Genomic DNA, 12770 nt, shown 5'->3' on the forward strand with positions numbered 1-12770 from the left:
TGTAACGTGTTTACTTCTCACCGCGGCGGAACACCACTCCTCTTTCCTCTTTCCTCTTTCCTCTTTCCTCTTTCCTTCTTCCTCCTTCTCCGGGGGTGTTAGCTGGGTGGTTGGCCTGGTCCGCTATGCCACGTGGTGCCGGGGGTGGAGAATGGCGCGAGGCGAGGCAAGGCGAGGCGGTCGAGGAGTTCGGCATCGTTAATCATAGCTCGCCCTGTCAATCTCCACCGCATTGATACGGAGACGATCTCGCCGTCGCCGCCAGCCTCCTCCTCTCGCCGGCACCTTCTCGCCCTCCCGACCTCCAGACTCGATACTATGGAACTGGAACCTCCGACTGCCTCCGTCCTATTCAGAGTGCTCGAAGAAGTGGAAGAGCCCGAATGGGTATAGACAGCTGACGCGATACCTTCACTCGCAACGAATTATATAACGGAAATTTTTACATCTAGGTCAAGTACTTTTCTACACCGTGAATTTAAACCGTGCCGTTGTTTTTTTCTTTTTTTTTGTACCTGTTACAGTATCACGTGGCGAAACTCTGAAGGATCCGCTTCTAAAAGGCCTCCTAACAGTCGTTGTACCAATAAGGAAACTTCAGCCCATCCAGGGCATCTTCGTTCTACCTATGAAACAGTAATTAGCATCTCGAATCTTAGCTGGTTGAAAGTTTACGATCGGACAATCTTTACAAAAGGATCTTTGCGTGTTTCAGAAGGCAGAATGCAGTGTCATGATCCAGGATACAAACCCTGCAGCATATTTCGACTCGAGCACAGCTAAAGCGAAGACGGAGGTGTCAAAGCAGTTGCTCCTACTTCTGAACCGTTTATCCTTTTACCACTGTGTATTCGTTAATCCGCTAAACAGGCTCTGGGGATCCGGAGAGTCTCGATGGGATTTGCGTATACACACGGTTGGATTTTCAGGAAGCACGGAGTCTACACTTTGGCACTACCAACACGTGGGAGTTGAGCGGCTACCTGAAGAGTCGAGTGGAGAGCGATGGATAATCCTTTATTTGGGATCGACTGGTCGAAGCAAATTATTCCCAAGGCTCGGCTGTCACTAAGACGGGACCCCCGTGGAGCCGTCGTCTTCTTCTACTTGTGTACGCGTCTCGTACCAGATCGTCGACGATCCGGCCGAGACAATCCGACGATCCTTTCCAGCTTTGCGAGCGACGCGAGGTACTCCGACGATGTGGATTACGAGTGTGGTGTGTTTTGCTTGGAATCGATTAGGCCAGTTTCCACGCGCCTTTGGCGAGAGTGGACGATGAGAGACGAGAGACGACGATTAAGAATACTTTGATGAGTCTGACGAGCCGGAGTTGAAAACGACGGTTGAACGTGCGAGAGCGCGATGATTATCGCGACTTCGTTGGGGTATGAAAGGTTACTAGGAGACGGCGACTGCATTTTTATGTCATTAGCCGACGATTAATGAATTGCTCGTACCGAGGTCCGTTTGTAAATGAATATAAAAGGACCGCTTTGAGTCTCCGCGGTCAAAGAAACGGCGCCTCGTGCACTATCAAAAAGGAACCACAGTCTTAACTGAGATGGATTACGGATTGTACCGCGTGTAACATCCAAAGCCTCGAGCCTATTCTCGCCTTTGATTAAACAATGCGTCATTCGTTACTCGAAATTTCACCATGGAAGAGATTCTCCCCCCCCCCCCCTGATTTTTTCATTTCGTTTTCTTTCGTTACCGTTTTACTATTTCTTCATCCGTTCAATCCTTCTCTACTCTCTATCTAGTCCAAGGAAACGGTGCCAAGTTCATTCCGAGAAGAAGAGTGCACGACGCTGATATCATCGGGTCCCTAGAATTCTTGAACCGTAAGGACAATACGGACGGAGCTTGGCGCTGCTTTCCTGTCGAGTTCATCGCGTGTACACGGCGCTCCTGGCACGAAGCCGTCTCCTAGTCCCAACCGCAGTAGGAGGCTGGATGAGATTGACACGTACCCATTGCCAGGAGGAAAGATACACATGTTCGGTTACTCAGGGATCGCGACAGGAGAGCGAAGATACGTCAGTGACGCCTCACGCACCCGCGTTCTTTATCAACGCGCCTCCGCTGTGTTGGTGCATCCACGTCAAGGCCCGAGACTGCAACGGATTGAGAGATTGAGAGGGGCCTTCACCCGTGTGAAAATCTATCCGGAGGGTAAACCGTACTACCGATCTCCGACTTGACCGATCCGATCGTACCCACGCTGCCTTCGCTCGTTCCTGCAATGCAGGTATGCTTGGCTGTTGATCCATACGCGATCGAGTTCAGCCGGGGTTCAACCAGTCGAGAAATAGCCGAACCTCCGAACGATTGCTCAGCACTTTTTCCGCTCCGCCCCGAAACGCCCGTTTTCATTCCCACTTACGCGTCCTCCAGGGCTTCCGCCGAAATCTAAATGGTACCCGCGTGTCCGCATGTTCGATGGACGGGATATTTGGCAGAATGTGCGAAATTAATATTCTCGTAAAAGAAAACGCGACGAGTATCGATTATGTGACGTTCTTATAAGATTCTAGATTTCGGGACCGTCGATTATCATTATCATATCATTTTTATTCCAATTCGTACACTACAAAAAATCCTGGAATTCATTCAGAAGGGAACTGCTCAATGTCCAGACAGAGGTCATGATGTTGAACTAACCAAGTTCGAACTCCACCGCTCACCCTTCCGTAAAGTTCAAAGGTGGTTTTAGGCTCTACGCTCCCGAGCCACAGAGCTTGGTACCATTATTATTGTTACTATTGTTATTATTTTTACTCCGACCCGGCTCGAGACATGCGATGGTTGTGTCTGGCGCAGCGTGCGTCTGGTATCTTCGCTTACGGGTGATGTTCGCACGTGTGCATCGATATTATACATGTTGAAGTGATTTTGTTTTATCGGATTTTGGTTTATTTATTTTATTTTATTCATCGTTCAACGGAGGGAGAAAGATACGAAAGGATTCAAGCTTCTGGGACTGATATTGAAAAGCTTGGATGCACGGAAATACTAACCGATGCAAGTGAAATGAAATGTGATATTTTATTTTTTCTTCTCATTGTCCAAGTGACAAATGAACGCGTATAATATGTGCTTTGGCATTAAATACGTGAAACACGTGGGTACGGGATTGTACGGAGCCTTCTGGCGCTGCAGCGTCGCATGCACCACAAACAAAGTATAAATCAATCGGGCAATAATAGCGGCACGACGGAGTGCAGAGGCCGACTTCGAACCGCCTGATCCCGATATTCCCAATTTTCCCAAATGGCTGCAAAAGCCACCCCCTTACACCATGGGACTCCCTTAAACCGGCCGCTTCCCCCTTCGAACGCCACATATGTCGCTTCGTAGATGGAACAGCTCGACGTGGTTCGAACCATTTCACGCATACTGTAATTCGATGATTCGCAGGCAGTAAATGAAACCGGCCGAGGCGCAATTGCGCCTCGCGCCTGTTTAACCGAGTGCTGCAAATCGCCGGGGTGAAAAACAACTGTAATAAAAAAAAAAAAAAAAAAAAAGAGTAGGTAAAGGAGACAAAAAGAGCGACAGACGGAAATATTAGGACCGTCTAAGAAACTTGTTCGTCAAGAGGTGCCGTTCAGACATCGGTCCGGCTTTCAACGCGAGCGTAGAAAGTTTTATGGCTATTTTTGCCCGAAGGAAAGGGACGGGAAAATCGTTGGGGACTTACTTGGGACCTGCGATGCGTTATTGGGGTAGGTAAGTTGTCCTACCTGAGCATAAAGCTCCGCAATAGCAGGATCCATAATTTTGTTTCCACTCCAGGGTAACCAGGTACGGTTGTATAAAAATTAATATATTGCGTCGGGGAATGAAGAGAGATGGAAAGAAACTCTGGCAGGGGTGGGACGCGAAAATTGTCCCGGTATACGTACAAGGGGTGAAGGGAGGGGGGTTAAGCACGTGCCTGCGCGTGTCTCTTCGTCGCTTCGTGTTTTACGAGCTCGCCTCATAAACTATATAACCGAGAGCTTACTTTCGACGCAATACATCACCGAACTCGTCATCCAGGTAATTTTCTACGTCTTGGCTCACCTACCTGCCGGCCGTTAGGCCTCGTAACTCTGTGCATATACGGAATTGCCGTCGCGTTGACGCGTCTCAAGTTCAGTTTGCCCGCATAGGACGAAGACGTTATCTCGACAACTAAATCTTTCGCAGACATCAACGACGGATTTCACCCTCCAACCCATCGCTCCGGATCAAACTATAAGACCTTATTGTCGTCGTACTTTTACAGCAAACGCTCAATAACTCTCTCCGACCGCAACGTTCGCTACAATTTTCCTGCAGTAAGTGCGCAGCGAAACACGCGTCGCGTATAAAAAAACTTGCGCAACGAGATGGGCTCATAAATAACTGTTCGCCTTGGGACGACAACGTACTTTTCCGAGGCGAGTAAATTCAACAATGCATATCCCTGCAATAATCGAATGAAAATTAATCGACTTACAAATAAAATTCGATCGATTTTATCCCCGAAATGAGAATTCTGTTTCTTTTTTTCTTTTCTTTTTTTTTCTTTTTTTTTTTTTGTCAGCGGTTGCATCGCCAAGTGTGAAATGAAGTCGGTAGCCAGAATCATTTACGGTTTTTGATGCCCCGCAGTGGACCCCGCAAGGATTTTTTTTTTCTCCCCACGTCGGTGCGCCCTGGGTTTTTCACCCTGATTCGCCCCATAGCTAACAGAATTATTATTTATTATCGTCGGCCGATCGTCGGACCTACATACACCTATGCAGCGGTCTGTTATGCGACGCGCCTACCAGCAAGAGATTTCAGTTACGGGTGATGCACTCGTGTATATCGCTGCTGAAACGTGCCCGCACACACGCACGCGCGTATCCACCAATGGATATAAATGAAACTCCATTGAATGTGTTCACGCGTCTCTCCTGTGTCCACCACAGGGTACCGCATCGTTGTGGGCGCTAGTCGCCCGTCCACTGTCCATCATTAATCACTTTTTCGGTATACTGTTTTACTATTTAAAGGTTTCGTGTATAAAGGCGACCTATTACCCCGACACCGCTTAGGCCGAGGGTGATAATTATTTGAAAAAAAAGAGAGGGAAGAGGGAAAAAACTCTTCTTCGAGAGGGCGATGCGTGTCCGCGATTCAAACGGATTAATACGTCTCACTTAACGGCCCTGCGGAAGCGTTTTTCCTCTTACTTTTTCTTTTTCTTTTTCTTCTTTTTTTTTGTCTCCGTTCGCTTTCGTTTCGTTTCTCTGTTTCTCTGTTTCTTCGTGTCGTTCTCTTTTTCTTCTTCTTTATCCGTGTGCACGATGGAAAAGCAAACAGCCAACGAAAAGTTGGATTAATGAAAAGCAAGAGGAGTGCCCGACGCTGGATCGAGTAACGGCGGCGCTAACTACGTATATATAATGTATATATATACATGTATACGTATACGTACACGGGAACGGCGAGCTCGGAGGAACTGTAGAGAGAGAGAAAGAGAGAGAGAGCATTGAGAGAGTGTGTATACTATACGCGGTTATGTGATTAATCGACGCTGCGAACTCCGGGCGCCCTACTAGAGAAGACGTCACTCGCAAGACTGCCCTCGCCTAGCCGGCTGCATCACGCACTCGCGGCTCACTTTATTCTAGTTTATTCCCTGCAGCAAAGATTATCGCCACCTCACGGTTTGCAGAAAAATAGTCGCAAGACCTTCCGCGAAGACAATTGACGAATGTAAGGTGAAAAAAAAAAGAAAAAAAAAAAACCTCTCTACCCCCGTTTTGTTCCGTACATGTATGTGTATGATAATGACTCCGACGCATGCCGAAAAACACATCCGCTTATCCCGAGGCGCAAGATATTCCCAGCCGATCGGAAATCGGTCCCCGAATCTCGGTGGCTGCTATAGGCGCAGGGCCGCCGTTCGTCCGGCGTATAATAAGCCTCGAGGGGGGGAGGGGTACTCTATGGGGCGAGGGGCACACATGGCGCATTGTGTAAATCCAGGGGGGTTTCCAATATGGGTTTTCGGTGAATGGCGTCAATAGTGGGAGGGGACAGGCGTTCGGGGGTCGTGGGGAGGGAGGGGGGGGGGACGCACGCGGCTCAGAGCGGTATCGGGGGTGGATTTTGGGATCCTGGCTAGCCGGCTACCCGCTTTCCGCTCGCCCCGGGGTTCCGTCCACGTCAAAGAGGACAGAGCTGATTTACAAAGAGCGGGATAGAGAGAAAGAGAGAGACTCGGGGTTGCCTGCGCCCCCTCCGCCCCCCCCGTGCACCCTCGGTGCAGTAATAAACCGGTGAAAGTTTTCCCGTCCAAGAGGAGAGGTGGGGGCACATCGGCACGCGCGACCCCCGTTGCCACCCATCAGACGGACTCTGGGCTTCCTCAAAATCGCGCGTCACGGGGTCGAAACTACGTGCACAAATCATTTCGCCTCATTGTACGAAAGGTCGCCAAGCGCGTTGCCGGTTTCTCACAAAGCTTTCCACTTCGTCCCTGCAAGCGACCGAGTCCACCACCGGGATTCTCGCTTACCGATGGAAAAATCCAAGCTCGTCAAACGTTCCTCGGAGTGACGTCGTCGTTCTTCTCTAGTGCCGTGCGGTGTTTCCAGTGCTCTTGAGTGTAACTCGGAACATGGCGAGCTCCGCTTATTTCGCCAATAGTGAACCGGGATACTGGCCTTATCAGACTGAGCCGGTTTCAAATGTGCATCAATTTTCAAGTGCCGATTTTCAGTTTAACCCTGAAGCGCCAATTTCCGGTTTCCCGATCAAGACAGTGGAGCAGAGTGTGCAGCCGGGATCCAGCCTTCTGGAGACGCTGCTACGGCACGGGAAGGACGCCCTGATCGACGGATACGTCGGACCGGGATATGGGAAGGCTGTGACGTCACCCAGGGTTTTGTCCCAGACTCCCGGATACGCGCCGACACCCGGGGACAAGGCTTCTCCGATTGTTAACGGGAGTGATAACGCTTCTCAAGAGAGATTTCGCCGCTCTGTTCCGGACGTTGTTCCCGTTGGTTACGCTCAGGGTTATCAACCGTTTTCGGCGCAGCCATCGACCGATTCTTGCACCACCGCGATGGTCGACCCCGTTCCCCCCGTCCAGCAGACCGGATATCACGCTTCGGCCTTCGCGAATAACAACAACGTCGACAACGTCAATCCGACCGAGACCAGCGAGTATGGAGAGGATCAGACCAAGCGGCAGGTCGATTATCCTTGGATGAAGTCCGGCTATGCAAACGGTTCGTTGATACAGATTGTTCGTCGATTATGTAGCCACGAGAGAGAGAGAGATCATCTCGGTTTTATCGTGAATATGAATAATGATATCCGTAGCTACTCGACGGACACGGCGATTTTAAGTTGCAGAAATGGTTGCTTCTTCCTTTCTTTTTTTTTTTGTCTTACACTATACCTCGTCGTACGATTCAGTGATTTATGTTTGTCTCTTTGCAATGATGATTTTTTCCTTCGAAAAATAGTTCTTATTCCGAACAGATTTCTATTTTTATCCCGGTGATCGAATGAGTCGTAATGATCTTTCCCTGTGCTCGTCTTTCCTACTAAATCATTTCTCTCAGTTTTACCGTTCTTATAACTCAAACTTGCTTACTAATTATAAGAAATCCTTTAATCGAAATGACGTCATAAAATGCACAAAATTTTTCCACAGCAAACCTCACATCTGTTATAAGTCATTCAGCAATGGGTCGAACTTGTACACTTCGAATCGGTTGATCTTCCATGCAATGAAAACGTCGCTGCGCTAATGTTTCTTTTTTTGTTCTTTTGTTTCTTTCGTCAACATATTAGTTGAGTTCATATTACAGCGATCGATAAGGGGGGAAAATGATATGAATTGAGCAGCGAATTGGTTCGCAGATTCCAAACACAAACATAGACACAAACACAGGCTATTACCTACATTCTGACCAAATTTCACAGCGTGCCTTGGAAATTGAATGAGAGAGGTCGTTTGTTGCAGCTGACGTAAGCGGGGCCGGTCACAAGCGTACGAGACAGACGTACACGCGTTTCCAAACCCTGGAACTGGAGAAGGAGTTTCACTTCAACCGCTACCTGACTCGAAGACGGCGTATCGAGATCGCTCACGCGCTCTGCCTGACGGAACGGCAGATAAAAATCTGGTTCCAGAACAGACGGATGAAGGCCAAGAAGGACGGCAAGGTCCGTTACAGCCCCATAGAATCCGGAACCCTCGAAGAATCCCCCAACCAACCGGACGCCCTGCTGATGACGAACGCCACGCCGACGACGATGATGCTGCGGAGCAATTCCGCGCCCTCGACCTCCCAGCAGTCGCTGCTCCACCGGCAAGGCCCTCACCCTCATCCTCCTCCGCTTCCTCCTCCTCCTCAACAACAGCAACAGCAACAGCAGCATCTGCACGCGGCTTACTTGAGCAGCTATCACAATCAGCACCAGCATCATCACCAACACCGGCACCAGGGTTCGTACGGAAATCAGCAGGCGCTTCTTCAGCAACAGCAGCAGCAGCAGCAGCAGCATCACCAGCATCACCAGCAGCAGGAGTTCAGCCACGAACAGCAAAGTTACGGTCAGAACAGACTCGATCTTCACGCTGCTACGTGAACGGGAAAGAGAAGGCCGCCCGGCTAAGATCGGGCAGCTGACCCTGCAATGCCGATGATTTATGGCTAACCGAGCTAAACAGCCAGGCGAGTCCTACTACGAGCAGCCAGGTAAAGACGGGCCAAAAGTTTATGTGCCTTCACGTTCCTTCCTCGCGCCGCGTCTTTCAAACACTCTTCGCAGCACTTCTGCTGGGATGCTCTCGCTTCGTCCGTCCGCTCGCTCGTTCACGCCGCATTTTGCGACGCACCCTCGGCCCCGTCTCATAATTTTACACTCCCGTAACCTGACCACGGACTGTTTCTCAAATATTTTGACTTTTCGCTCGGGATTGATATTTCTCCGATGATTCGACACTTTTTGCTTTTAGTCTCAAACTGGCGTCCATTTCACCGCGGGCTTTTGATTGCTGGTAAATTTGACGAAAGATTTCAACCCCTTTCGTGTAACATAGCCAATGATTTTTTTTTTTTTTTTAAACATTGTTTTTATTACTATTTAGGTTCGTTCAACTTTCTTGCTGAAAGTTTTCGAAGCAGAATTCAGACTCGGTTTATTCCCGAAATTTTTCAAAAATCTACGTCAAGGAAAACGGGGTTCGTAAAAAACTTACGAGCTAATTAGTCAAGTATGACACCGAAAGTATTCGGAAAGTTTCGGTTACGTACCTAATAGATACCGACGAGTTGTAAAGTTGAGAGAGCGATTGGGTTGATACAAGCCAAGGGCCAAGGGCCAAGGGAACCATTTGGTGCTGGTGAGGGGTGGGGGGTTGCTACGCAGCTGCGCGCAACGTCGAAAAATAAGATGGCCGAAAGCGTTCGCTGCCAGTGATACAACCTAGTTTAAATTTCCATGTTTTTATCATGCAATATTTGCTTTTTCCACTTGCTAATCGAATTCATAATTTTCGGGGTGCTGTTCTGTGATCAGTGATATCGTTTCAATTGTAGAGGGACTTCTCGATCGGTGGGAATAACGTAAGATAACAACCGAAGCAAATATATCGTGCAATAGAGATTTGCCGCCTTGGATTCTACGCTAGTGTTTTCATTCTTTTATCCTTTTCATTTTCGTTACACCAGCTGAAATTCGAGCTCCGGAAATATAATAATTCATTCAAATGCCAGGGAGAAAAATTCAGCACGGTGGGTATTTGCGAAAAGATTTGTAAACATTGTCGTACAGTTTTTGTCGTGATATTTTCGAGGCTTCACGCAACGTTTCGACGATTGGATAATTTTTACCCGACAAATTTCTAAACCCGTGACCGATCCGGCAAAGCAAACGCTAAAAGTGAAAGTTATCCTTAAACTCGACGAGAAGATCTACCTGCGAAGACCATCGGCGTAACGGATACGCGCGTACTGCAAACGCCGAAACTCTGCAACTTGTTGGACTTGTTTAAGCGGACGAAGGAATGTTTAACTCGGCTTTATACGTTTAGTGCCTGGGTAAAGAGACGCGTGTGACCTGTGTTACGACTCTATTTTCATTTCCTGAGTTTCTAAAAATTCAAAAGACTACGTGCCTGAAATTGCTCGGAAAGCAAATGAGCTTGAGCAATGAACTAAGCTCGAGCGGTTGCTCCGAAGTTGTTTTTAACTGAATAGAGAGAAAAAAGGAAAGAACGAAATCTTACATAGATAAATAAAAGAAGAAACGAGCCATCTTATCCGAGTCCTAAAATGTTTTCTCAATTTTCGGTACAAAGTTCAAGCTACGTGATTGCATGACTTAATGTCTTGTGGCTTGATCGTATTTAGAATAAATTAGGCCTTGATGAATGATTTCAATTCCATTGAATACTTTCTCTCGCATAATACACCAGATAAGCAAGCACCGGGCATATATTTAACGTTTATATTTCTTCTTTGACAAGCGACTCGTACTGCATTTCATTCTCAAGACCTTCTATGTGAAATCAACTATGTGAAAGTTTTTTTCTCTCTCTCTATTCTGATATTAAATTTACTTGTATTATACATCTTGTGGATCCAGATCACTTGTAGGCCTTAGATGAAAGCTCAAATTGAAACGTAATGTTCCTATTAATAATTAAACTCATGTAAATAATAGCCGAGGTCTATTTATACCGTAGATTAAAATTAACATAAGATTCTAAATTAGCCTGTAAGTAAAGTAACCTGTGTGAAATTCAAAATATGCCAACGGCATAAACCTATGATAAACGGAATGCTCTTCACATCTCGGTTGGTAAATTCGATGCACGAATTTTTGCACGGTGATTTCTGTTAACCGAAGAAAACGTGATTGTGAACAATTAAAATGACGCGAGAGACTACGTGCGTTAATTCTTTATACATTACGATTATTATATTAACAATGCTGGGGATACAAGGTGAAGAATAATTTAATTAATCCAGAGAATAATATTTTTAAACCATGAGATTATTTATTAATTCATTCTCCTTCCATTATAAAGAAGAGAAATACTAGTCGAACTGTACAGCTATATAATCTAACTTATTACTGATATGAAAAAAAAAGGAAAAAAAAAAAAAAACGAAAACTTGTATTTTATGCTGCTGCGGACACATAAACGGAAACGTATAATAAATAACATTTTTCGAATAAACTAGGTAAAGGAGTAGGAATAGTTAATACAATGTGCATTAAAAAATTGTTTGCAAACGATTCATCGACCGTCTCAATCTAACACTGTGCAGAAGTCGAGAAACTTGTACAATCCGGAGAATAATAAACCGTATGGATGGGTTTTACAATCGGGATTTGCAGAATATTTAACAGACGCAAGTATCAACAATTTTTTTTCTCCTCGTAATTCCTGCAGTCACGTAACATATACTCGTAGGAAATGAAACACGATCTTAAAAGCGTGAAATAAAGGTTGAGCTGCACGCATACCGACCGCCGTCCCAAGACCACCCCGCGTATTTCCGTGACGTCACTAACCCACGCGTGCTGATCTCTTGACAAAAGATTTATTTCTTTATCCGATATCAGTATTTTCGTTTTCGTTGTTCGATCAAAAATTATCGATCTTCCTCAAATCTTGGTTACACCGCACATCGCACGTAGGTTATTTGGCTGGTTTGACGGACAGTGAAACGTGATAATCGAAATTTGAAATTATCGGGAAAATCAACGCAAGCCTTCTCCGTGCAAATAAAATGGTTTTCGATAGAGGGAGAACGGGGCGCACGTAGGTGTTTAAGTTAGGCTAGGTTGGTTAAGAGCGCCGGCGGGACGGACCGAGTCGTCCGACTCGTAGGGGCTGGAACGTTGGCCGAAGGGGCGAGGGTCGATATTGTGCTTGACAGATAGTTTCCCATGGCTCCAGCAATCCATCATGGCGGCCGAGGAGATGTATTGGTTTTCCTGTTGTACGTCTCGCGGCTCTGGGCCTGAATTGAATATTTTTTACATTCGATTACGCTCGATGTTCGTCCCGCGGATTCCTCTCCGCAGGCGCGAGGTTTTGAGGGATGGTATTCATTACCGATAAAAGAAGTGTTTAATTTCTCGTTGCAAGACCTGGGATATGAATAAACCGATAACCGCCTACGACGATAATGGCCCGGTATTCAAATTGAACGGCGAAAGGAATTTCTTACTGTAACGCCGAACGAAACGCACCCATATTTCCAAATTCACCTGTCCCGAGTAGGCGATGCCTATAAATAAACTAGGGCCGTATTAAGCCGCGAATTAAGGTTCGGAAAGTAGCGCACGGCAGGTAAGTAGGTACCACTTAAATTAAAAATTCATTCATCATATTGCCTGCAGTGGCAAAGGCGCACCGCGTTTAGCCTTACGTCACGCTCGAATAAGATGCGCTTATTCATTCCGCTGCGGGGTTATTTGTCCGTTATTACAATCGGATGCGATCGTCTGTCCAACCGAATAATCGGTGAGAAAATAGAAAAAAAAAAAAAAAGAAATCAATAATTCGTAGTGATAAAAATTTTCGCCAACACGGATGAAAGAAATTAAGCAGCGACAACCGTTACTTTTTAGATCGTAACGAATGAATATTTGAATCCGCACGCGCGTGCGGACAGGCCGAAGGTGGGCCCCGCCCGTTAAGCGTGCTTAACAAACGATTCGTAGAGCGAAATCTATTAGCGGGACACTTTAGTTCAAACATCGGTGTA

The 12770-nt window shown here is 46.7% G+C and overlaps 1 protein-coding gene across 1 annotated transcript in view; it reads left to right on the top strand.

Annotated features, from left to right (window-relative positions):
- The first annotated feature begins 715 nt into the window (after positions 1–715).
- Positions 716–12770, top strand: part of LOC124180683 (centrosomal and chromosomal factor) — a 36230-nt gene continuing 24175 nt past the window's right edge. Inside the window, exons 1-3 of the mRNA XM_046566432.1 lie at positions 716–1190; positions 6746–7259; positions 8003–8627. Coding sequence (XP_046422388.1) covers positions 7094–7259; positions 8003–8627 — 791 coding nt within the window. The 5' untranslated portion in view covers positions 716–1190; positions 6746–7093. The remainder of the gene's footprint in view (positions 1191–6745; positions 7260–8002; positions 8628–12770) is intronic.

This window comes from Neodiprion fabricii, chromosome 1, assembly GCF_021155785.1.
Source record: "Neodiprion fabricii isolate iyNeoFabr1 chromosome 1, iyNeoFabr1.1, whole genome shotgun sequence".
Lineage (NCBI taxonomy): Eukaryota > Metazoa > Arthropoda > Insecta > Hymenoptera > Diprionidae > Neodiprion > Neodiprion fabricii.